Source organism: Python bivittatus, unplaced genomic scaffold, assembly GCF_059951505.1.
Source record: "Python bivittatus isolate LINGU-HERP-01145 unplaced genomic scaffold, Pbiv_v1 ctg000840_np1212, whole genome shotgun sequence".
Taxonomy (NCBI): domain Eukaryota; kingdom Metazoa; phylum Chordata; class Lepidosauria; order Squamata; family Pythonidae; genus Python; species Python bivittatus.
In genome coordinates, this window is record NW_028277113.1 from 41,055,927 (window position 1) to 41,082,428 (window position 26,502).

At 37.8% G+C, this 26,502-nt stretch overlaps 1 protein-coding gene across 18 annotated transcripts in view; it reads left to right on the top strand.

Annotated features, from left to right (window-relative positions):
- The window catches only part of DTNA (dystrobrevin alpha), a 213,036-nt gene that overhangs the window by 161,550 nt on the left and 24,984 nt on the right, over positions 1 to 26,502 (top strand). For 10 of the 18 annotated variants that reach the window (XR_015794029.1, XR_015794028.1, XM_088130800.1 and 7 more), the window contains 3 exons: positions 7,588 to 7,686; positions 8,653 to 8,745; positions 21,656 to 21,743. Coding sequence is in view for 16 of the 18 variants with exons in the window: in XM_088130800.1 (XP_087986926.1) it covers positions 7,588 to 7,686; positions 8,653 to 8,745; positions 21,656 to 21,743 (280 nt within the window). In the remaining 2 variants the exon portion in view is untranslated. The remainder of the gene's footprint in view (positions 1 to 7,587; positions 7,687 to 8,652; positions 8,746 to 21,655; positions 21,744 to 26,502) is intronic. The other 8 variants (XM_025170888.2, XM_088130804.1, XM_025170884.2 and 5 more) reach the window with 2 other exon arrangements.

Sequence of the window (26,502 nt, forward strand, 5' to 3'; positions counted from 1 at the left end):
TGACTGTCATTCCTTTCATTTCCTATATAAGCAGATGATGGATTGAAAACAGATACAGATTAAATTGGAATAAAATAAGTCATGGTTAATTAACTAAGCATGCTACCTGGAGCATCTTATATCAGGAAAGCGTTTTGTTCGTGTTCTTCACCTCTGGAGAAGAAACTGATTTCTACTCAAGGACAGAAGAGTGAGATTCATATAATTCATATATTATAGGCACATTTGGCTTCTTTACTTAGACATGGACAGTGTTGCACCAACCCAGTGAACCTTGTCAAGGACAAAACCTAACCAGGAGCCTTAAACAAGGACAACTCTGGGTTGAACATTTGTAACTAAATAAAGGCAACTAAGAGCAAGATCACCAACACCAAACACATTCAGCAAGGACTTCTTCTTTCTTTAATTTTTACTTTATAATGAGGTCAAGAAAATTCAATATGTTGATGCGTGATTATTTACATTTTGTGATGAGATTTTTTTCCATATTAAAAAAAATACTGGTTGCTTATAATCATGAACTCTGGAATAAGGAACTGAGATGATGTTGCTTCACATTTCCTTGTTACTATTTTTTAAATTTTCCAGTTCAAATGTGTTGAGCTTTTATGTGTTGAAAACACATATAAATATAAAAAAAAGAACAGAGGGGCGTATTGAGTCCAACTGTGCCAATTTGGTGCTTCTTTCAAGCAAAAAACAAACATTTTCCCCTATATGCCCCTAGCACCCATTACTCAGAAATTCACTGTCCTCAAAAGTACAAATTGAACCTAGTTAACATGGATAACCTCTTCTCCATCAATTTACCAAACATTTTGAAAGCCATTAAAATTATAGCCCATCATTATATTTCAAAGAAATGTAATCTATAAGTTAGTAATGTATTGAAGGTACAAAAAATAAAGCCACATTGATTCCTTATCAGACTTTTTCTTCACTCATCCCTCCTCCTACATGAATTCTTAGGGGTGATATAGATGTGTGTGCTATATAGGTTAGGATCGTAAGCCATGCCTGTTACTTAGCCCAGAACCACACTAGTTCTACAGCACTGCCTCTGTGATTCTGTCATAAACACAGTAAAAATGAAACAAACACACATAAATACATAATTATAGTTAATGTGCAGTGGATTTTATTTGCTTATTTGAGTCTGTATGGAGAATAAGCAAGCCACCCTTCCTTAATTATTGTGGTTCCACAAATCTCTTACAATGGCAACAACCTTTCATTAAATAATATGCAGTTTCAGTTGATATCCTATGATGTGATAGGTCTCAGGGGTTAGGATTTTTTATTCTTAAGAATATTTCCCCTCACTCATTGACATAACTAGTAGTGTCTTCTAATTATTTTTATTTCCAGGTCTTATTAACTTGAATTACATTTTTATGTTTTGTTATTTATAGGCAGTAGTCTTTCTGCAGTGGAAGTGAACTGGATGCATTAAATCCCCATCATACATATCCCCAGTGTATATTTCTGCATATATATTCTGTTAATGAGGTTTCATTGTTTGACTCATTCAGGTTACTTGAGAGTATAAATATAGACAGTCTGGTGGTTGATGAGCATGCTATTATAAACCTGTATGTAAATAAGCTACACAACAATTCACGGTCAGTATGAGAGCACTAAACTACTAACCGATGTAGTTCTGTAGCCTGTACACTAAAATCAATATGTTAATACATTAGTCATCCCATAAGAATACTAATGAAAGAGATAGGATTTTTCTTTTTTAAGATAAAGAAGAATTTTGTAGCTTTAATTGGATTTCACATTAATTCCATATTAAACTTGGAATTTCCAATTTTTAACTTACAATTTGTACAAAGTAAACATTCAGATCCACAATGTAGCTGCAGTAGCTGTTGTTGTTATTATTATTATTGATAATGGCACAATACACACACAGGATTCAGGTTTGCTGTACTCCAGGAAGCAGTTGGGTTTGTTGCTGCTCTGCTGGCCTCTCTGTTGCTCTGTGGCATCCCTGCCTGAGCTGCTGGATTCCATGGCCAGCTTGGCAGTTAAATCCTCAAGAATCATGATTCCTCCCGGGAGTATTCAGTCCAGGGATGCTCAGGGGTTCATGGCCACCAAAGCAACCATGGAGCTGTCCCAAATTATTGAGGGACCCATCCATGACAGAGGTCACACACTTGATCTGATTTTTATCTCAGGCCAGTTGCAAAATGATTTGAAAACATCACTCTCAGTCCTTTAATATAGTCAGATCACTCTCTGATTGCTTTTAAGCTTACGAGTGCTCCCCCTCCCCATATGGAAGTAGGGCCTTTTCGATCAGTCCTCCCCAGGCACCTGATGGACCCAATAGGGTTTCAGGTGGTACTTGAGGTTTTGCCCAAGGATCTGATGGGTTGTCTGGTGGAGGCCTTGGTGAGTGACTGAGGCCTTGGACTAGATTGTTCCTATGTGGTTCCTTGGTTCTCTGAGGAACTCCAGGAGATGAAACACCAGCAGAAACATTATAGCACTATTGGAGGAAAATGAAGAGCGAATCCAACCAAGCACATGTAAGAACTCATATGAGGGATTACATCATAGTGATAAGGGTGATGAAATGTAGTTGTTTCTCTTCCTTTATCACATCTTTTGTAAGCAGACCAGCTGCCCTTTTTGGTTATCCTACTCTTTGATAGACAGGGATGAACCACAAGACCATCTGTTGGGCCCTTGTGAAGAATACTCTAGGCATCCAGTGGATTTCAGATTTGCTCAAAGTTGAACTCTGACCAGGCAGGTCCAAATGAGCTGATGGAGATATGATCTGACCCAGTTAAATGGGAGGAGTTTGATCCTGTGACTGCTGAGAAAATGGATGAATCTTCAGGATTGTTAATCCAACCACCTATTTATTAGATCCTTGCCTCCATGTCTTCTGAAGGCTGCTTCAGAGGTGATAGGTGGTTGGGTCAATTTGGTGGTGTCTACATCCATAAGAGAGAGGGTGGTCCCACCTGCCATGGAGGAGGTGGTAATGCTCCCCCTCCTTAAGAGGACATTGGTAGTCCCAACCACCCTGGAATTTTTTTTATCCAGTTTCCAACCTTCCCTTATTATCTGGACTCTTTTTGGTTAAGTTCCAGGTTGGGACACAGTACTGAGACAGCACTTGATGACTTTTGGCAAGGCTGGGTTGGTGATGGTACCGGACAACCTGGCACTCCTAGATCTCCTGGGGCTTTTGCTAGCGCCAGTCATAGTACGCTTCTGAACCAGCTGCAGGGTATGGGGAGGGGGCACAGTGTTTCAGTGGTTCTCCTTTCTCTGTGAATGGTTACAGTTGGTGTTGATAGGAGGGGAGAGGTTGAGCTCCAAAGCCCTGATTTTGTGGGGTGTCTCAGGGCTCAACACTCTTGCCCCTCCTGTTTAGCATCTACTTGAGGCCATCAGTTGGGGGTCTGGTATCATCAGTATGTAGTTGTACAACTCAACCACTAACAAACCAAGCAGTGCTGTCCAAACTTGTCCCAATGCCTGAGAGACTGTTGAGATCTGGATGAGGAAGGACAGGCTTGGGTTCAACCCTATAAAGTTGAGTGGCTTTGGGTATTTGGTCCTCCTGGTTCTAAGGCTTTTCCTTATCTCCTGCTATGTGAACTTCACTGGTTGCCAGTTGTCATGCCTCCCTCCCTTACCAGCCTTCAGCTCATCTCTAAAAACATGGTTGGATCTCTAGACCTGGAGCTAGATAGGTTGGGCAGGTTCTCTTTTAGTAGTGGGTGAAATGGAAGTGTGTTGTGTCTTTTGGTGGTTTTCCTCCATATACCTGTTATGTTTTATGCTTTGATTTATATTTTATTGTGTTTCTAGTCTGTAAAGCTGTCCAGGGTTGTCTGGGAGTTGGGTGTCCTAGAAATGTGTTAAATAAATATTTCCCCTACAGTTATCTAATTTGATTAATCCTATTAATTATGTCTTTCATTTTACTTCCAATAGTTATTTTCTCAGAAGAATTCCCAAGGTACAGGTCTTATTCACGCATGCAGAAATTATGCTTAAATATCCTCAATATCCTACTTTTAGGATTCTTAGAAACAGCTGGCCGGGCACTCTTGCATGACGAAAGTTTGAATATACTGACCTGTTGATCTTATCCACCTAATGTGCTTACCCTTACAAAAGTAGTTCTTCTAAAATCACATTCATTTTTCAAACAATCATATGTTACTCTATAAGTGAATCATGCCTGACTTGAAGCAGATTTTATAGATGTTTCATAAAACTAAGTTAAGGCCACAGTTCTATATATTTTTAACTGGGAATACATCTGTTAAATTATACAAGATTTACTTCCAAATAATCTGGTACAGGACTGCAGTATAAGTAAATCAGTATGCATTTTCACAAGTGACATCAAGTATATTATTTTTAAAACATACACACTTGTGAAGGACTGTAACATACCTAGATTCGTTTTATTGAACCTTCCTTCCTTCCTTCTCATACGTATATCCATTAACTGTATTATTACGTATTATATCAAATTGTTCTAATCATATAACTTATTCCACTCACCGACAGAAAAGAAAACAAATAAAGGGATAGCCTAGCTTCACTTCTGATAATAATAATATAGACAGAATTCAAAATACAGTATAACTCATTCATAGTGTCATAGCTCTATAATGTGTGTGTGTGTGTGTGTGTGTGTATAATTACTGTATATATATAAAATAATAGTATTCTTGATTTAAAACAGGAAATCTCAGAAGCAGTAATGGGGAACTTGCTGTTAAGTGACAAAGCAGAGTCCCCTGGCCTGCACATAAAAGTAGATGAAAACATGGAGAATGCATTTAATCAGTTTCTAGTAGATACTGATAACATGAATAATAATTAATTAATTAAGCCAATTCAGTCTTTCCAATCTGATGCTCTTCATCTACACTGGGAGCAGATCCCAGAATCCCTGTTTACATCTGAAGGATATGAAGTAGAGCAGTCTTCAGCCCCACGCCTTGAATTTTCTTTTTGTGGCCTTTAGATTCCCTTATGTGCATTATTGCTAAAAACTGATGGCATACTTTCCTGACATTTAGAAGTGGGAAATTGTTGAAAAATATGGTATAAGCTCCCAAACAAACACATCAGAATTAAATACCAAATAACCCCCCAAATATCCACTTGAACCCACTTTCACACACAAACCCCCAAATGTAACATAGCTTTTAGCTTGTTCCTGAGGAAAGAGAAATTTGATCTGATCCCATTTCAGTTAAATAACTTGTGCAATTTTTCATTGTAGTTGGGGTCATGAATTATATTTAGAAAATCAGACAGTTTTATGTGTATGATATAAATCTCTTAATCTATTAACCAGCTCAATGCTAGATTAGTCTACATTGCTCCCTTATTAAAAAAGATAACGACTTGATTGCTTCCTCAGGATTTAGATAGATCTTTGGGACAGTACATTTCTTATTATAGTATTTGAAAAAAGCATTTTTACTATAATATTAGCACAAGTGTTTGTAATGAAATCAGATAAATGGCAAGCTGAAAAGTATAGAGTAGATAGTGAATCTTCCCTTCATAAAAGTTGAATTCTCCTTTATTTTGGTGTTATTTTAATTTCTGTACTTCTTACATATTTTGTTTATATGCATGCTTCCTCCATTGCTTAGTAGGAAATTAATTTCAGTATGTATCTGTTAATCATTGCATTGTGTTATTCACACATGTTTATATCTATATATATGTATATGCAATACATATCCATGTATACTTGAGCCATTTGGAATCTTAACAAAAAATAATTAAATTTACAATTTAGAGCAAGATACCCAATATGCTGAATAGAAATGCTGCTGAATTCTGCCATACGTTAGCAGTAAGGTGCTGGAATGGACTAGGCATATGTCAGAATCTGTTAGCATACCAGTATTCTGAAATCTTGGCTTGTTCAAGAGAACGCAACATATAAAAGTGATGAGATCTACCATGCTGAAGAAGCCTATGGAACCTGTGAGATTCATCAACAGTACAGAAAATTGCAGATTTTGTGTCAAATTCCAGAAGGAACGCTAGCAGAGAACAAGATTTTAAAACATTTTCTGATACATTTCTAAAATAGAATTGAATAACTGATCATACCTACATCTTGATCATCTTAATTCAGTTGCATAGCTTGGCTATATTGGAAACCTAACTAAATTTAATCATACCAGAAAGAATTAGCTCTTAAACACTAGCATTTAATTTTGAATTTATATTTTTGGTATTTTAGAAATCAGAGATAATTTAGACCTCATTTTTAGATATATTCCCTATCCCTAGTTATGTTCATCATGACACATTTACCACAGATGGAGATACTACATTATAGATGTTCCTATAAAGTGATGCTGTTTCTGAGAGATATTGCCCTTTTTGTACATCATAATTTCCCTTTATATATAAAGAAATATCCATAGCATAAATGAAAAGAGGGCATTCCCTGCATATAGAGAACTTCACTGCACACTGGAACATGCCTCATGGGGTTTGGGATCATCTTTGTTTCCTGAATTAGATGTCAGTGATTCCATGAAAACTTGAGTCCACTTCATCATGCTAGTGTATTGCCTGCAGACTGAGTTGGATTAAATAAATGTAAACTTTTGGGGGAACTAACTGCATTGTGGATTAGGTAGAATTTTTTCCAGAGTTAAAGACTGGTCCCTTCATTATAGCACCATCTTAACATATGTTGAAAATAGAAGAATCCATTGTTTTGCATGACATACAGCCATATACCTTTCGGCTATAATACAAATTTTATGTCCAGTAGTTGTCATGAAAAGTCTGCTATGAGACTGATGAAAAGGAATGGAGTAAAATGAAATAGGGACAAGGTTTTTATAACAGCTTCATTTGAAAGATGTTTTAAAAATCCTTTCAAATTATTTTATTCTCACAACTGCATTAAGAAGTGAAATTTTATTTTTTAAAGTACACATTTAAACATAAAAAATAAGCCTTAAAATGCAGTACTGAGCCATCAGGGCTAAGATACATAAAGATTTTCCTAAGATTAAATTAAAGGCTTTCCCTAAGTACTTCTTCAGTTTCATGTAGAGATTTTCTTGGAATACATCCGTAAGGGAAGATTACTTTTTTTTGTGGTAACAAAAAGAACTGTGCTTTTACTGCATTCTCATAGTCTCTGCAGAAAGCCCATACTAGAAAATGAATTTTAAAGAGTTGGTATTTTTCACTTTTTTTCCATACAATATCTAATTTGCAACTCTTAAATAATTTTTAGCATCAATTTTGGTTTAAGTTCATTATTATCAAGTTACTTTAAAGTTTTTATCATTTAGCAGGCAGGGCATTTAAAGTTGTAAAAACGTTTGTGTAGCAAAAGTGTTGCAAGTTATTTTATATGTATGCAATATTTAGTTTTTATAATTATTATGCTTTTAGACTGCAAGCCTGTGCCGACATACTTATATTTTACTGGGACATGCGTTCTTAGTTTTGAGTAACGATTTGCGGGTTTTTACTATAAATTACTTAGGTTTCAGTTAGTGAATGAGTTTCAGCAGTTGTTAATGTTTACTATCTTCTTAGTTGTCCTGTCTTATTAACTAGCTCTCCTTACAAGAATAATGAAGTAGAGCAGGACAAATTGCTGGCTAGGGCTGTTCCAGCTTTTTTGAAAGGCAAAGGGTAAGTTTCAAAAGGCATTAGTAGCTTATACTAACACAACTAAAGCAAATGCCTTTTCCTTTCAATATATCGTGTATTCTACTAAGTGTATAACCACAGATATTTTTAATTACACCAGAAGAATTAAGCATGCACACATACGCACATAATACAGTACAATTTCAACTGTTGCCTTATATGATTTCTTAAAATATAGATAATTCTACATTTTGCACTGTATCTATGCATACTTCATAGATACAGTGCATACAATATGTGCTTATCTTAAACAGCCAATCTGTATTTATAATTCAGTAATGTAATATACAGTTCCTAGGACTCTAGCCTTTTAACCTGCATTTGGAGAAATCACATATATGTTCCTGCACATAAATATCTTTTCCACTGAAAACCTAGTACATCAGTGAGGTCATCCACCTTTAACCTCTCTCTGGTACACTAGGCTGCCTTATGTAAAGAATATTTTATGCGCACAAGCCTTTTCACATGCAATCTTCTGCATGCTGTTTGAAAGTTTTCATTCCTAGGAACCATTTAACATGACTGCTCTGCATATAAAGATTAGCACTATAGTAAAATATCTGTTACCACTGAAATTACTTCTAAATATGTGCTTAAGATTGCTGATAAAATTAGCAACTTTTGTAAAATGTTGTCTTTTACATTATGCTTCATAGTAGCATTAATCCTAGGCTAGCTTGTGCATGTCCTTGAGCATCACTGCCCTGTAAAACTTTGTAGGTGGTCTGTATGCACCAGCAAATTGATACCTCTGCTCTCTAGGCCCACTGTCTTAAGTTCTGTCCTGAGCTCTACCTTGAATGGTTGGATTTGGTAACAATTTGAAGAACATTTGACTGCTCATTTATAAATTCCCATTTCACACTCTTACTTGCTCCTGCTTTCTCTGTTTTATTTCTCTTTGTCTGTCCGGACTACACCCTCCTTCCCTCAACCCTGTTTCAGGTTACAGTATAGCCTCGATGTTGCAGACAGGCTGGCTGATGAACATGTTCTCATTGGGTTGTATGTCAACATGCTCCAGAACAACCCCTCACGGTTAGTGCAGGCTGGGCGCCTTGGTGGGGCTTCTAGAGAAGACACTAGCCTGATCATCCTGGTTATGGCAGAATGGAAATTCCTCAAGAATGGAGCAGATCTAAATTGATTGAACTCGTCTCCTCATTCCCTTTTATTACAGCAGCATGCTAAATTTCATAAATAGTTACCTTGATCAGAATTATTGCCATGAATATTGATTTGCATTAGTCTTTATGATGCAATCATTCATGTATTTATAAATATTCTCAATGGGACTCATTTATCTTCGTAACATACTAATTGGGGTACAAACACATGAGACAGCCTAGGAGTATTTTATATGTTCTGAGCACACTGAAAAGATTTGGTTGTAGCTCCTAATCCCTATAATACTTGCTGCCAAATTATAACTTTTAATTTTTAAAAAATTAAGATTTTAAATTTACAAAGGATAAATTATTAAATACACAAGGAATAATCATATTAACTGTATTTTACTAATTTAATGTACACTTAAATTTTGTTTTAGTCTTAGTACCTACTACTTTATCCTGGGCCTACTTTCTTTCTAGAGTATATCCATTCAAGGGCCAACTGTAGCCCTCAGGTCAAAAAAGTTTGCATACTTCTGATCTACAAATAATATGCAGCAGACTAGCTCTCCAAAGACCCACACTCTTCTTTACCTGGGAGTGACTTTTGAGCAAACAAAACTTTTGCTGAAATAGCTGTGTTAAATACAGATTCAACATACAGGTGTACTTAGAGAGTTGGGGATCATACTGTTAACGGTAATGTTACTAATAATTGCTTAACTTGTGTTTTTAATGTGCACATGATTGCTTTCCAGTCTTTTTGTTGCTTAGGCACTTTAACCTTGTGAAAAAAATGTAATTGTCGATCAGGCATCTAATGAGTACATTGAGCCAAGATTTCTGCCCATTTTTCTCAGCCCTAAAATTATTTCAGTTAGACCATATGGATTTCCTCTTGGCAAAAGTGTGTAAGGGAGTGTTCACTTATTCACACATCAGTAAAAAGTGAAGAAAATCAAGGATCAAAAGTGGTACTTTATCATGTCTCTGTGATTCACACTGTTGATTTATGTGCTTGCATACAGCCACACTGAGAATATTCTAGAGTTTATAGAATTCATTGGTGGGACCCCTCCTCCTTCACATACTGTGCAACTAGGCAGAGCTCCCACCTTTTGAGTTTGTTTTCAGCTGCCACAACATCAGCACATTTATGCTTGAGCTGATCATCAAAAAAAGCTTTATCAAAAAAAAAATTATTTTATCCTTTTTGGAGGGTTTTTTTTAGTTTTTTAAATCTTCCCTCATCTCTTCTTTAAAATATTTTAGAACTGTGCATCAAAACACCTTATCCTCCTACCTCATCTTACCTTTGGTCTTATAGCCCTAAGGGCTCTATTTCAAACATGCCAGTATTGCTGGAGCAAACTGTCTCCTTCAGGTAGGCATAAACTAGCTTTTTTTAACCTTGGTAAAAATTAAGTTACATAATAGACACAGAAAAGCATTGTTGGATGTTGACTAAATAGTTTCATCACAGTTATTCTTGTAATAGCCATTCTCTGGAAACCAGCTTAAGAACAGCAAACTTCATAACTATTGTAACATCTCCAACTTCCTCAAAGCCACCACTAAAAATCGATGAAACTCACCACCCCATAAAGAAGATTCTCAAATTTCTGGTATGCCATTAACTGCACCAAGAGATTGCTCTTTAAGGTTGAAAGCTTCTAAGTTGCCTGGATTGCCCAAATCCAGTCAGGCCAAAAAGAAACAGAGGGATAAAGGGCTCCTCAGTTCTGCCTTCATCAGATTTACGATTCTCTCAAGCTCTTTTCCACAATGGTCCTCCAACTCTTGTACTACAGATCCTGCTACTGATGCACTCTCCAATTCATACTGCCAGCCACACCATCTCTTCAGGCATGAGGGCTAATCTCAGAAGAGGAGATTTGGGACAGATCTCCCATGAGATTTACTCCTTCAGGATAATCAAACCAAGACTTCCCCTTCATCTATCTCATTATACATTTCAGCCTTCTAGTCCATACTGTTCTCAAGCTCTGTCAGCTAATTCTGCCTTAGACCAACTATACAACAGACAGCTTTGCAAGTTTTGTACTCCAGTCTTCAAGACTTCTCTCTCCATGTGTTTCTCCAGGGCAGCTCTCATATCTAAGTTTTAACCCACCATAGTCTCTTGCCTTGGGATTCTCATTTTCCTCTCAGTCAGTTAAGTCCATATCTGCTGCAGTCATTCAGCCTCAGGTTTTGTTCATGGATATTCAGCCACATTCATCCCTTAATGGAGTTTGATCTAACCTCTCTGAACCTGATAATTATGCCTCTGATGCTCCTCATTTTCCTTCAGCATTATCACCTAAAGCTCAAGCTCTTCTTCAAAAAGTATCTGTTCCTACAAGCAAATAAATTTGCTTTCTTGAAGTTCTTAGTAGAGAATCCAATATACTTGTAGTTTAAAATAATACTACTTTACCAATTCTAATTCCATGCTTGCAGTCTTTGCTAAAGGCAACAACAGACTCATGGACCAAGCCAAGTTCTTTGCTATCAACTTTTCACTTTGAAAATCTTTATACAGTAAGGAAGAAGATTATATTTTTATTCTAACATCCATCACTTAGTTTTGTTATAGTGGAGGCATCACAGTCAGGCTTCCACTATCAACAACATTTTGCATCCCCAGAAAAGAGAGACATAAAATTGGAAATTCTTGGATATATGTTACACCCTTTGGGGATTCCCCCTTCTTATTGCCAACTATCAATGTCATATAGCAAAATACATTAATTTTGGGTGGAAGAAGATATACCATTGCTAAACATTTACCCTTCAATTGTAATCTTCAGGCATTCTCAGGAGCTGGGCAGTTGGACTCTGGGTCTGGGAATGAATCAGCAAACTGAGTTGGGACATACAAATTAATCTCTTTGGAACGGGATTCTTCCACACAGTCACTGTTGCCAGGTTCCTTGGATTACTCCTTCACATCTGATAAGAATTCTGCTTCTCAATCCTGCCAATCTCACCCCAAAACATTATATTGTTTCTAAGGCATCTCCAGAGTTAACGAAGCTTCTCTCCTACCAAAAGAAGTAACTGAGGATGTTCCTCTGGAGGCGAACGCTCCAATCTTCTTTTCTAAGATCTATACTATTCCTAAGAAGGAAGGTTCAGATCTGTATTGGACATTCACCATGTCAATTTTTTTTTAGTTATTATTTTGGAATGTTATTGATTGGTTCCACATTTTCTCTCTTGCAGAAGTGGATGTGGTTCATATCTACATATTTCCAGTTGACATACCTTCATGTATCAATAGTTCACTACCATTTTCCTCTACTATTTTAGAGTAGATGATTTCATTTACCAATTCTGTGTTTTAGCATTTGGCGTTTGCAAATGTATGATATCTATCACTGAATTCCTTCATTTCTAGTGTATCATTTTGTTTCCTTATCTAGATTATTAGCTTTTAGTACCATATTCCTGCATTGAATTACCTTACCAGATAGCTCAAAACCTTCAGCACCTGCAGTACCTCAACCTCTGGGTCAATTATGAAATCTTCCCTTTTTCCCTCACAAGATAGGGCAAAATTAGTCACCATAAGAAGAGTCAGTTTCCTAATATTGTCATAATTCGGTATGCTTCAGATGCCCGTACACAAGATTTCCTCACTTAACAAAAAATACAGCATTATTTAACATCTGAGAACTCACTTCCATGCCCTCTGCATCCTTGAGGACATGCTTTGTCCAAGGATAAGGCATGCTTTGTCCAAGGATAAGGCATTACAACATATCAACAAACTCAGTTGTGCTGTGAGCCTTTCAAGGCTCCTCTTTACGGCCAGACTTTCCAGGTTATGTTGGACAATTCTATTGTAATCTGGTATATAAACAAGGTGGTACAAAGTCCATCCCTCTTTTGCCCTTTACTTTATAGATTGGGCATTGGTCATTCCAACTTTATCCTGGTAGTCAGTGTGCCTGGAAGAAACAATATCCTTCCTCAACTCAGCCATAACAGAACAGTCACAGTGTAAAATATATTCATCAGTTATGGCCATCATCAAATCTCCCTTGGGCAACCCCCAAAATTAGTCTGTTTGCATTGCAGGCCAACAGAAACATAATGGGATCATTCAGCACCATTTTGCCTGGACCAGTATTTATTCCTGGTCTTTCAAGGGTTAGGTCTTGAAAGATGTGGTCTTTCTCCCCAGCATTAGTCCAAACGGATAGTGGCACTGTGCTACAAGATAGCTGAGGCATCAGTGTCCCCTTCAGATCTATATTCACTGCACATGAATGGCAACAACATTTGCAATCTTCCTCCAACTTAGCCCTCCACTCTAGTCCACACATTAGACTGGATCACCTCTCCCAGAGTGCTACGACCTTTAGAAAGGCAATCCTGTCTATGGTCACTTTATGAAGACTAGACTTTCCGGTAAGAAGCATGTTATTCATGCATGTGTGTAAATCACAGAGAACATGATGAAAAGAAAAACTAGATACTTATCTGTAACTATCATTTTTCAAGTGGTCATCCATGAAGTCACATAATCTGCCAGCATACTCTGCTTGATCTCAGGTGACCTCACTGTTCCTTTGGGTACACAGTAATGGTTTTAAAAACTAAAGGGGTTCACAGGAGCCACACCTAGTCATGTGCTATGTGGGGGAGGTGAGGTTACACCAAACAATTCTGTAAGCTCTAGAAAGTTCCAAATGAGACCCTGTGCAGACACATAATCCATGTGTATGAATTCACAGATGTCTACTCAAAGAATGACAGTTACAAGTAAATTATTAATTCTTTTATCTGCCTGTTTTGCTATACCATATAACAGTTCCTGACATTATGATTAAAAGTAGCTGGAAAAAGGTTGATCAAAAGCATTGTGTCATCCTTTCAACATAATGCCATGGAATATAATGAAGTTGGACATTGTGTTAATATTTATGATAAAGGGTGAAGACTCTCAGAGATATATTTTATACAGATGGTTCATTTCCATACTTATGGACTTGGCTTATATTATCAAAAGTGGCTGGGAGTGGACGGGTATGCACCCCTCCCAGAAATGTGCCCATCAGCAGAGAACACAGGCTAGGATTGTAGGGTGTCTTCTGTCAGGTGGGAAGCTCTGTCAGCCAACAGAGGCCCTGTTCTGCAGATAACTGAATGGGAGGCCTTGTTTGAAGTTAGGCTCTAGGGGCAAGTTGGGACTGCTGCAATTGCATTGTACCCCTGCTGCACAACAATATCCCTGGCTGAGCTGCTGGACTACACCTCAGGGTTGCTAGTGGCATACCCAAGGCTTACGGTGCTACCAGACTTCAACTTGATTTTTCTGGTCCAAGGCAGCCTGGGTATCCGTAGCCAGCATGGCTACCAGAAGACTATTCTAGGCCAACAACTTGTGGGAGATCACACATTAGACCTCACTCTTATCTTGGAGCAAATGTTATATCATCTGAGAGAGTGGGGAGCATTAACATACATCTTTTATACATCTCTCTGATTACTGTGGAGCTGACTTGTGCTGTAAACCTCTGTAGCAAGGAAAAACCTACCTTGATCTACCCCCAGTGCATAATGGATCCATTTGGTTTCCAGAGGACCCTAGGAAGTACACAAAGTTCTGTAGCATATCAGTGGTGCCATTTGTATCCTGCATCTCTACTTTTCCTGGTTGGGAAAAGCTCTCAGGGAGGTATCAGGAGACTGGGTTTGTGCAATGGTGAATGATTCTTTGGGTGAAGGGGTGGTACTGCCTCCTCAAGAAAGCATTGCTCAACTCAGCACATTTGGGCAACTGTTGATTGGTCTCCAATTTTCCCTTTCTGGGAAGATGTGGTTATTATGGTTGGTTGCAAAGTCAGCCAGATGTTTAGACTGGATTTGGCATTTTTATCCACCTATCAAGTCCTTCCCAAGAACCTGAGATAGGCAGATGTTGTTTGATGGTTTGATGGTGTTAAAGGTATTGTTTCAGGATATACCTATAAAGTTGCCTTTTGCAATTGACTGATGGTGATTTTGTCAATGCTGATGGTCTTCAAGTGGTGCTCCAGATGTTTTGGGATTGCACATAAGGGACCTATAACTATTGGTACTATCTTTGCTTTCTTTTGCCATAGTCGCTCTACTTCTGTTTGCAGGTCTTTATATTTTGTGATTTTCTCTAGTTCTTTCTCTTCTATTCTGCTGTCTCCAGGCATTGCAATGTCCACTATCCAGACTTTTTTGTTTTTCTTATCAACAGTTGTTAAGTCTGAGGTGTTGTGTGGCAAGTGCTTGTCTGTTTGAATTCTGAAGTCTCAGAGCACTTTAGCTTCTTCATTTTCTATTACTTTGTCTCTTTTGTGGTCCCACCGGTTCTTGCTTGCAGGCAAATGATATTTCTTTCAGATATTCCAGTGCACCACTGTTGCTGCTTTGTCATGCCATTGTTTGTACTCAGTCTGTGCGATCTTCTGGCAGCAGCTAACTAGGTGGTCCACTGTTTCTTCAGCTTCTTTGCAGAGGGGCATTTGCTGTCTTTTGCTGCCTTCTCACTTCTGGCTTTGTATGCATTTGTTCTTAAGGCTTGGTCTTGTGCAGCCAGAATTAGCCCCTCTGTATCTTTCTTCAGCTTTCCTGGTCTTAGCCATTGCCAAGTCTTGTTGTTATATGCTTTGCCTGCTGGTTTTTTTGTGTACTGGCCATTTAATACTTTGCCTTGCCATGTCTCTTTTCTATACTTCACTTGGTCTTTCTTATAGGCCAGTTTGGTTTCTTTGGTATTCAGTAAGCCTTCATGTTATATTAGCTTCAGTGCATCTTCTTCACTGTCCTTCAGATATTCTTCCAATGCCCTTTTTTCTTCTTCAACTGTCTGGTGTACTTGCAACATTCCACACCCACCTATGCTCCTTGGTAAGTAGTCTGTCAATGTTGCTGCATGGATGAAGGGCATGATTTATTGTCATTTTTCTGGTCTTCCTATCCAGGGCTTTTAGTTCAGCTTGAGTCCGGTCCACTGTTCCAGCTGTATATCTAATGACTGGAATTGCCCAGGTGTTAATTGCCCTGATGGTATTTCCACCACTGAGTTTGCACTTTACGATCTTCTTCACTCTCATGATGTATTCATTACTAACCTTTTTCTTGACTTTAGTGTGGTTGATGTTGTCAGCCTGAAGAATGCCCAGGTATTTGTAAAGATCTACGTCATCCAGAATCTTGATGTTATTTTTATATCTGTTGGGTATCTGGATTCCTTCTGTTTTCACTATTTTTCCCCTGCTGATGGTAATGGTGGCACATTTGTCCAGTCCAAACTCCATTGCAATATCTTGTCTGTTGTTGTTGTTATTTTAAACTGTCCAGTAGTGAAGTTCTCTGGGTGGTTTATAGTAAAACAACAAAAGACTATTGAAACCATGTGGGTCTTCCATAGCAAAGAGCTCTGGAGGAAGTGGATTATCTGGACCCTTTTCTGTCTGGATTCAGCCCTGCCTATGGAACCAAGTCCACACTGATTGCTCCTGTGGAGGATCTGTGGCTAGACTGAGACGGGGAAGAATGCCTGCCTTGCTTCTGCTTGATTTCTCAGAAGACTTCAGTACCATCAACCATGGTATCCTACTGGACTGTGTGTAAGGGTTGGGGGTGGAAGGCACTGTTCTTTGGTGGTTCTCTTCCTTCCTTAACAGATAGTTCCAGGAAGGGGGAGAAAGATCATAGCTTTCTTTCTGTTGCTATCTACATGAAGCTGCAGGGAGGTGGGGAAAGATAATCCATTAGCATGAAGTCAGGAATCATCAATATGCCGAAGATATTAACCTTTACACCTCAGCTACCAGCTGAATAGAAGTGCCCCAGGGCCCAGAGTCTGGATAAGGATGGACATGATCAGGCTTAATTCCAACAAGATGAAATGACTATGTATACCATATGATTTCAGATAAATTTGGTCTTTAATTCTGAACAAGGTCGTGCTTCACCAGGCAGAATTGACCCATAAAATGAGGTCCTTCTATTGTCACAGCTACTGCTTGATGAGGAGCAGGTAGCAGCTATGGCTAGGAGACCTTTCACAGAGCTCTGTCATGTGCATCAGGTATAATCTTTCCTGGAGAAGTTGGCCCAGCTCACTGTTATTCATGCTTTGGTCATCTGTTGTTTGGATTATTGTAGTGCTGTCTAGATAGGACTCCCTTTAAAGATTACCTGAAAACTTCAGCTGGTCCAGAAAACTGATTCAGAAGGTTATTAATCGGTTCACTGGTGTAACTGCTCTGAGAACTGCACTACTTACCAGTTCGCTTCCTGGTGCAATTCAAGGTGCTAGTGTTGTCACTTTTGTAACACTATTAGACAACCCTGTGACTCATTAGGTCATCCTTTGAGAGAAAGGTAGTGCAGTCTGATGTGACCAGAATGAACATTAAATTTTAGGCTGACCTTTTTTTTTTACCCCAGTGCTGGATGGTCTTGTGATCATGTAAGAAGAGTATATATCATAAATAGAAAAATAATTGCAGTGGCAAATGAACTTCAATAATAAGTCAATATTTACTTACCTAAACAGATAAACAGAATGACCATGGGCAGGCAAAAAAGCAGTGGGAGCAGGAGCAACTTCTGACTTCCTGCCAGCTTCCCCATTGACTTTGTTGTGGGAAGCTGGCAGGGAGTGCTGGAAATTACGATCATGTGACCACGGGGATGTTGCAAGGCCACAACTTTGTGAATAGAACTGGTCTGAACAGCGTGGAAATTTCAATTCCACAGGAGTAATGGGTCCTTGATTTTTTATACATTCTTTAAGTTAGTGGATTTTAGGTACCTTGCTTCAAAAACTGTTGCAGTATAATGCACCATTTAGGCTAACTTGAGAGTACAAACAGACAGATAAACACAATTAGAGTTTTAGTAGTATATAGAAAATGTGGCTTAGGACCTGTGAATCTTTGGGGCCATCTATTATCAGTGATTTATTCCCATCTATTAAGGAAAGGAAGAAAGCACTTTCTCCAAGGCCCTTTTTTCAGGGAGTGTCATCTGCAGGGCCCATGGAACAGGGCTTCCTCAGTTGCTGCTCCCATTTCTGGAACACCATTCTCCCAGATATTAGATTGGCTCCTACATTCCTAAGTTTTCAAAAAGCTATAAAGACCTGGCCCTGTTTTAGCATTACTTTGGGACTTGATCTGTTATCTTGTTCCTTCCTGCAGGAGAATTAACTGCATGTGAATTGTTGCTAATGATCTCTCAAATCTTTTGAATAATATTTTTATTTTTTTATCTATCTATCTATCTATCTATCTATCTATCTATCTATCTATCTATCTATCTATCTAATTTGTGTGGCCACTCATCTCACAAAAAATGACTCTGGGCAGCATACAACACTTAATTCAAAAAAGCCAATAAATATATTAAAATATTCATTATAAAAATTATGAAAAGCACAAGAACAAGAGAGGATGATGTTAGCCACAGTAAGGGAGCCATTGCAAGATCTCCCCAGTCCTCTGGGACCCCCAGGCCTGATGGCATAGCCAGATCTTGAGGGACTTTATTGTTTTTAATCGGATTGCTATTTTGAATATGTGTACCACTTATAGTCTATTATAATTGGAGCCCAGCAACTGAGACAGGTAGACACATCTGTCTGTCTGTCTGTCTGTCTGTCTGTCTGTCTGTCTGTCTGTCTATCCATCCATCATCCATCCATTTATCTTTTCTAAGTCATATTGTGATACAATATGTAAAATCAGAATGCACTGATTTTTCTAAAGAAATGCTGCTGGGTGAAAATAATTGTCAAATTATGGAAAACATATGTTCATAGAAATAAACAGCACAAGAAGTTCAGAATTTTGTATATTATGTAGTCTTTTTTGAATGGATTGGGAAGCATTAAAATATTTGGATCATCTAAGGTGCCAGGGGAAACACTGGCCTGTTGTTAAATGTCATTTACCAACAGTTGCTGATATGAAGAATTCAGAATCTGAAGATTTTCATAGCATGGAGATCCCTTGTTCATCTTAATCTATTACAGTGCTGTTAAAATACATAGTCAAGTGGTCATTTGGAAACTGGATGATTTCTTGGATAATCACAGGTCCAGAAGTCTGTAGAGAGCAATACTGAGATGAGGCTACATAAGAAACACAAAAGCATTTTAATAATCAAGATATTTGAATGAGAGATTCCAATATATATCATTAATCCTTTTTCATGTATATTTCAGAAATGACGTGTACTTCAGCTTGCTTTTAGCTGTTGTTTTTACATTGTCCTTCAGAGCACAGGGCCTTGTATTTATTGGAGCACAGATGTAATTTACCTCCCAACATATCATGATACATTAATTGACCTAAACCCTCTGAACTGTTTTAGGGCAAATTAATCCCATTCTGTAACCTCAGCGTTGTACCAATTGAGAAATAACTCATTTGTAGCCCTGTCTTTTTTATTGTATGTATATCATAACAGCATTATATAATTTGCCACCAAACGAAAGACAGCCAAGAAAAATTCACATGTTCAGGTGTCATGGCACTAAACAAGAAATGGACAGATTTTACTTAGAGATGCAGTATTTAGCTTTTTCTGCCTTTTTATCCCATCAAGTAGTCTTTTAGCTTTAAGAATTATGTGGATACCCATGGCCTGCTGGTGATGTATTTTTTGCCCCGAAGTATCTGATAGTAGTGGCAGTAGAGTTGTGATTCTTTTTCCTGATCAGGCTGAAATGTAGTACAATTACTAATAATTTCCCCCCTCTTTCAGCCTAATGCATTATTATATTCTTTTATTTTTTTAAAGTGGCTTTAGGGAGCTTTTGGGTTCAAAGAAGTTACTCTGCATAACCATTATTTGTGTTCCATCAAAAAGTCAGGGCTTTCTCTGCATTTGGATTCAATATCTAAATATCTGTTAATTATTTGTGTGAGTGTGTATGCCCACACAACTTAGGCAAACCTGTTGTGGGGGAGGGGGGATAAATATGTCTTTTTATAGAGCAAAATATATCTCATAGCAAGACAGTCTAAATCTGCATTCTCCATTCAGAATTTTCAGTGTTACTTCACCTGCTATTTAAAAGATTAAGATACCATTTGCATAACTTTGCCCAACCTTAGGTTCACAGCAAAAAATGTGCATATTGACTATATTGAACTTTAAAATATCTGGAAAACTTAGGCCAAAGTAAGTTAAGGAAAATCCCACAGCAATAGTGACTGAAGACCTTTCACCCCTCTGTTAATTTTAAAGGGCAGTTTGTGTTAAATGTATTTTCTCTTCATTAGATTGTATGTAGAAAAAAATTAGTTTATGAAGAAGAAAAAGAATATTAGACTCTATACATTTACCTAGGAGTAAGCTATATTGAAATCAGTACATTTACCTATAAATATCCTTCATTATTCATCATCTAGAGAATTTGATATAGGATTATAAATTATTTAGTGAAAGTAGATTGAAATAAGTGTAACATCCAATAAACATTTAAAAAACAGTTCAGAAGGGCAATCTGTTAAATGGTTCAAGTGGAATTATCTTTTTTCTCCTTTCTTTTGACATTTAATGTCTTGATGTATATATTATGAAAGCTTCATTACAAGTGTAGACTCATTATCCTGAAAATAATGTGAAATAAGTTAAAATGTAATAAAGTTGCTTCTTATTGTTACAAAGAAATATCTGTATTATTTTCTTTTGTAGACCTTAGTACAGAGGCACACTAGAATGAAAAAAGCCAAAAAGGGTGAACAAATGAATCTTTTAATTTGTTTAGGAAAGTTGTTGTTCAAAAAACATTAAACATCCAAATTATCATTATTATGTTTTTATGTTTTTCGGAAAAATGAAGATGCTTTGCCTTTTAAATTTTGCTAGGGGTGGAGAAAATAATTGCTTTGAGAAGTACAAGTGACAGAACTATTTTAAGATTAGGAATTGTGGTAAAGGTGCTAAAATAGTTACAAAAGCCTTTCCAAACTAGAGCCGCCCCCCCACCCCAGATTTGTTATATGGCATAATGATAAATGTAATCTATATTTTTTATTTCTGCATTTATTTCAAATGCTTTTATACTGCTTCAGCCAACACAAATCTAAAATAATGTCAGAAACGTAATTAACAATATACAAATATGGAGTTGGGAGTTGAAGTCCTAATGCATTTGGATTAGATACAGGTTCAGTCATGCAGGAGTGTCCACAAAAAAGTCAAGATGATGGCCATGACAGTGCAGTTGAAGCTCTACCCATCTGTGTGTGCATGTGTGTCATACATGTGATGCACCAAAAAAAAAGAAAAAAAAAGTGGGTCTTCAATCACACCATCGTGGCCACAATTTTGACATTTTTTAACCATACCTGAAGCCATCCTTGGATCCAGGAACCTATTTCCAGCAGTAACCACTCAGATGCTTTTGAAAACCTACCAGGGTTGACAAAGAATAGCTCCTTGTTTCAGAGGCATGTTGTTTCTGACTATGGCAGATACTTTTTGATGGCATGGGTGTAGCCTTTGGTTGATCTGATCGCTATGAAATTGTCTAATCCCTTTCCAGAGTTGCTAAAGTCAGTGATCTGTACTGTCTTCTTCAGCTGGAAATTCCTCACATTACTTATCTTGAATCTGCTGTCCAACAATTTCACTTGATCTAGGATTCTAGAATTATAAGGGAGAACAGTGTATGTCCATTTTCTCCATATTCTCCATGATTTTATTAACTTTCATCATGTCTCCCCTACCATCACCACATAATTTCTCTGTATAGGTTAAGGAGCACTGTCTTCTTAACCTATATATTAATGGTTCTTCCATTTTTCCTTGCCCTTCTCCTACAACAGTTTGCTTGACAGCCCAAACCGTCTAGATGAAGAACACAGACTGATCGCCAGATATGCAGCAAGACTGGCAGCAGAGACTACTTCATCAGTAAGTAGTTTTAATTAGGGGAAGAGGTGTTTCATTTAAAATACATATTTTAAAATGAAAACAATTGCCAGGATAATCCTTATAGTTACAGTCTGTCACATCTTACACTAAAGTAGGCTTTCTCCTTGGATATGCTTGTTTGCATCTAATGAACCTAACTATAGTTAAAGAAAAATTGGTACAAGCACCAGCCCTACTATTAGGCAAGTGAGGCACTTGTTTCAGGTAGCAGATACTGGATGAGGTGCAACCATGCCAGCCTTTTGTCCGTTCGTCCTGAAATATCTGACTGCTCCCCTCTTTTAGAGGTTAGAATTGTGTATACTACACAACTAGTTTTAGGTATCCTAAAGTAGCCGCCTTCCTTTGCTGTGTTTGAAGATACAATCCCAGTACCTAATAAAATAAGATTCAAAAACTAGTCCAAGTTTCAGCAAGTTACAGGAGTTTATAATGGATGTCACTGCCCCCAATATTTTTTCATTATCTGATTTTTTTAAAACTATCTAGCTGTTGGATGTGTGCAGTATGTAGATCCAAGCAGGCAAAGGAGCTTCATATCTAGCACTGGCACCCTCCCTGTATCTTTCAGGTGCTTCTTAAGGAGCTATGTCTTTTCATGACTCACACAGTAGCTGCCCAGGCTCAGGAAAATACACATTCAAATTAAGGAGACAACACATTGCAACCACATACCAATAGTACTCTTGTATCCAGGGTCCTTAATACGTTTATGCATGTTTACTCAGAAGCAAGTCTGAGCATCAGCTCTATTGAAATCAGTGGAACTTTCTTCTGAATTAACAAACATTGGATTGAACAGTTAGTTATGTTTTACAATTAATAGTTATAGCTGTAGATTTTAGCGAACCTCCTTTGTAACTTGATAATCTGAAAATATTTTTAAAAACCATACATAGTGGTATACTGGTTTAAGATTAATTGATGGCTTTATTCTGGAAGAAAACAATTGAATCTATTACCTGCCTTAACCTGGCTATTAATTATAAAAACTGGAGGCACACAATTTTTGTAAAGGGAAATTTAACATTTGAGAGAGAGGTTAATGCAAAAGACAAAGTAGAGCAATAACATAAAATGGGCAAGGTTGCATAATGAATTCAGGCAGGACTAGGATATTCCATTTTTCTGGTTTTTGGGGGTTGGCCAAATTTGAGATTTTTCTTTTTCTTTAAATCGTGATAGTCCTAGCCTTATTTTAAGCCTGACACTATTGTTTTATGGTTCTATATTTTAGCCAATGTTGATTCATAGCAGAGTGATTTAGCTTTAATCTCTTATATGTGGGCTGTGCAAATTATTTTGTCAAGAGCCAATTTGAATTTTGGATGACCTGCCCCAAAACTGGGTGGGGCCAAGGAAAAGAGATAGGTGGGGTTAAGTCAAAATACAGTACATTAATTAAATATGGTTAATATGATTATAGAAATACCCTAGTATTTCACAGTAATTTGGTGGCAACCTTTGGAGGTGCTCTGGGTGCTATGCCCAGGTCTTTGGAGAGTTCTCTGGGGCCTCAGATTGCTCACCTTTGTCCTATGCAAACATATCCATAGAGAACACTTTAAATTTCTATAAACCTTTGTTAATTATGAAATTCCCAACAATGTTCAATTCCTATTTGTAATATAATTTCCAATTAATTTCAGTTTGTAATATAGGGATGCCTGGATATCATGCTCACAAGAATCCTAATTTTATAAAATATTTATTTATATATTTGTACTCCAAATTCCACCGTAGATTTCCAAGGTACTCACAGAGCTCATGGTGATCAATTAAAAAAAGAAAACAAAAAAGAAGTAATGCTGAAGTTAAACAAAAAGAGCAATAAACGCCAGTTAATGGTACTAAATTAACAAAACCTATTACTGCAGTACATTTGTACTTGGAAGTCCCTCAAACTTCACATTGTCAGTTTCTTATGCCAAATATTTAGGCCTTTCCATATCTTATAACTGTTCATTTTTAAGCATTTAAGTTACGCTATTTCATTATTCAGTGTATTGTTGTTTTACTATTGCTTTTATTGTTTTTAATGTCTTATTTTTGTTCCTAAAAGCAGGATATGAATTTATAAGTAAAATAAACAAATGGCAGTTATTAATATCAATAACAATATCAATAAGAGCTAGCAAACACTTAAGAACAAAACAAATGATCCTGTTAAACATCTTCTGTGGGATAAAATCTGGCCCCTTTCTTTGCAGACAGTCTTTGGCGTTGCTAAGGCTGGGCTTTTGAGATTATTTGTCTTTGCTTCCTTTTCCTTATCAAGACACCTTGAGAGAGCGCCAAGCTTCATTCTCTTTATTTCTTTGTAGCATTAGAAAATAGAGCTCTCCTCTTAAAAAAAGAAATCAATGGTAGCTTTGGGGAGTGCCCACTGATGCAAATGCAATTTCTAAGTACTAAAACAGGAACTTTGGAAATCTGATACTGCAGGAACAAGAAAGGGAGAAGCCCACCCGGCAATATATCCTTAGGGCAAAAGGGTCCTCAGTGATAGGTGGGCTTTCTTCTTCTTTCACCCTTGCGTGTTTGAAATCTCTTCTGGAACATACTGAAGGTTAAGAAAGGATCTTAGTTTTTCTGTGCCTTAGGATAGCTCAGAAAAATGATCTGTAATTTGTTGTTAATGTTTGGGATTGGTTTAGAAAGCCTTGGATCAATGTAATATACACTGTAGTTCAGGTAAACAAAGAGTATTATGTTGTCATCTTTGCAATGTGCAGAATAGATTCTTGCCACAAGAACAAATTATTGATTAATCAGCAGTTCATTGGAAAATAGGAATTACTGGATGACAAGAACAACTGATGATTGCCCTAATACCATAGTGAAATTTATCTTCCAATTTCCAAAAACTATTTTTTTAATTTTCAAAGAGGCTTCTGGTCATTTCCACAGACTTAATTTCCTCCACCTTTGGTGGTAGAACCTTTTTAGGGTGGTAGAAAGTGTGTGTGGGTTTCTACTACACTCATCTGCATCATTGTGTACCTTCCCCAGTTACCTGCACTTTCTAATTTAAAAAACAGCATAAAGAGTCCCCTCAATATGCTCTTCCTTAGGATTTAACTTCAAGCCTAGGAAATCAAAGAGGCTGCAGATCACTGAACAGATTACAGTACAATACATTCCTAAGGTAGCTGCAACAACTTTGCACCCCATCTATGAGAGTTTTGGTTTCACCAAATTGTCATTCTTCTTTGAAAAAAAAAAAACCTAGAAAGTTGCTTCTGGTTATGTTGTTCTTCTTCTTCTCTTCCTCCTCAACAGCAGAAGAAATGTTTACGAGGTATAATTATGTCTCCGTAAAGGGTTAACTGTCCAACTGGCATCTGGCAGCATCATAAAAGTAATTTTTCATTGCCTGGCCATTGGATCATACTGCCCAGAACAAACAAACAATCTGAATTAAATGGCTGGTGTGGGTCTTCCGGGCTGTGTGGCCGTGTTCTGGAAGTTTTGTTTCCTAACGTTTCGCCAGCATCTGTGACTGGCATCTTCAGAGGGCAGGAGCACAGACAGGAGCAGTTCTCTCTGTGCCCAGGATGATGTGACCCTTTTGTGGGTATTTATAGAGATCTGAAGGGGGGGCGGGGGCGATTGGGGGGGTGGGGGGGTTAACAAGTGGCTGCTTGTTTTGGTTTCAGAATATGTGTGTATCTTCCTGGGGATTAGGCAGGGTTTTTTCTTCTATTGAGTTGTTAACAAGTGGCTGCTGAGCCTGCAAAAGGTCAACGAACTCAGCTCAACCACCCAGGACGTGTGAACAGTTCACACAATGAACATGCTAATCACCCTCGAGTGGCTGCTGAGGGCATGTTCATTGTGTGAACTGTTCACACGTCCCGGTGGTTGAGCTGAGTTCGTTGACCTTTTGCAGGCTCAGCAGCCACTCGTTAACAACTCAATAGAAGAAAAAACCCTGCCTAACCCCCAGGAAGATACACACATATTCTGAAACCAAAACAAGCAGCCACTTGTTAACCCAAACCCCCCCAACCCCCTAACCCCCCATTCCCCCTTCAGATCTCTATAAATACCCACAAAAGGGTCACATCATCCTGGGCACAGAGAGAACTGCTCCTGTCTGTGCTCCTGCCCTCTGAAGATGCCAGTCACAGATGCTGGCGAAACGTTAGGAAACAAAACTTCCAGAACACGGCCACACAGCCCGGAAGACCCACACCAGCCATCGTATTCCGGCCATGAAAGCCTTCGACAATACAAATCTGAATTAAGCTCCAGGCCACCTTCTTCCAACTGAGCGTAACTTTAACAAAGTCTTCTTGACCTGTTTGGCATATGTTGCCATTCTCTTCTTGCTTTATAATTCTGTTTTCTCTGACTTCATTTTCTGAATTATCTACTTAACAGTTTGGGTTTCTCCTGATTTACAGTTTCATTCCAGGCTGATACCCATGATGCAGAGACTATGATGCTAGGCTTAATTCCATTGTATCAGTGGAATAAAAAAGTATCAGAAGATCACCAATTTAATATGACATTGATGGTGTGACAGGGATTGAGTTTAATTCAGATTGTTTATTTGTTGGTTCTATTTATATGGTTGCCCACTCACTTTGTGACTCTGGGCAGCTAACATCCAGTTAAAAGCAACAACAAAATTGCCAAATAAAATTAAGAATATATCACACCTGAGGCCACTCATAAATCTACACAGATAAATCCTCTGAAAACAGGTCCAGTGCCCTATGGAAAAACCAGG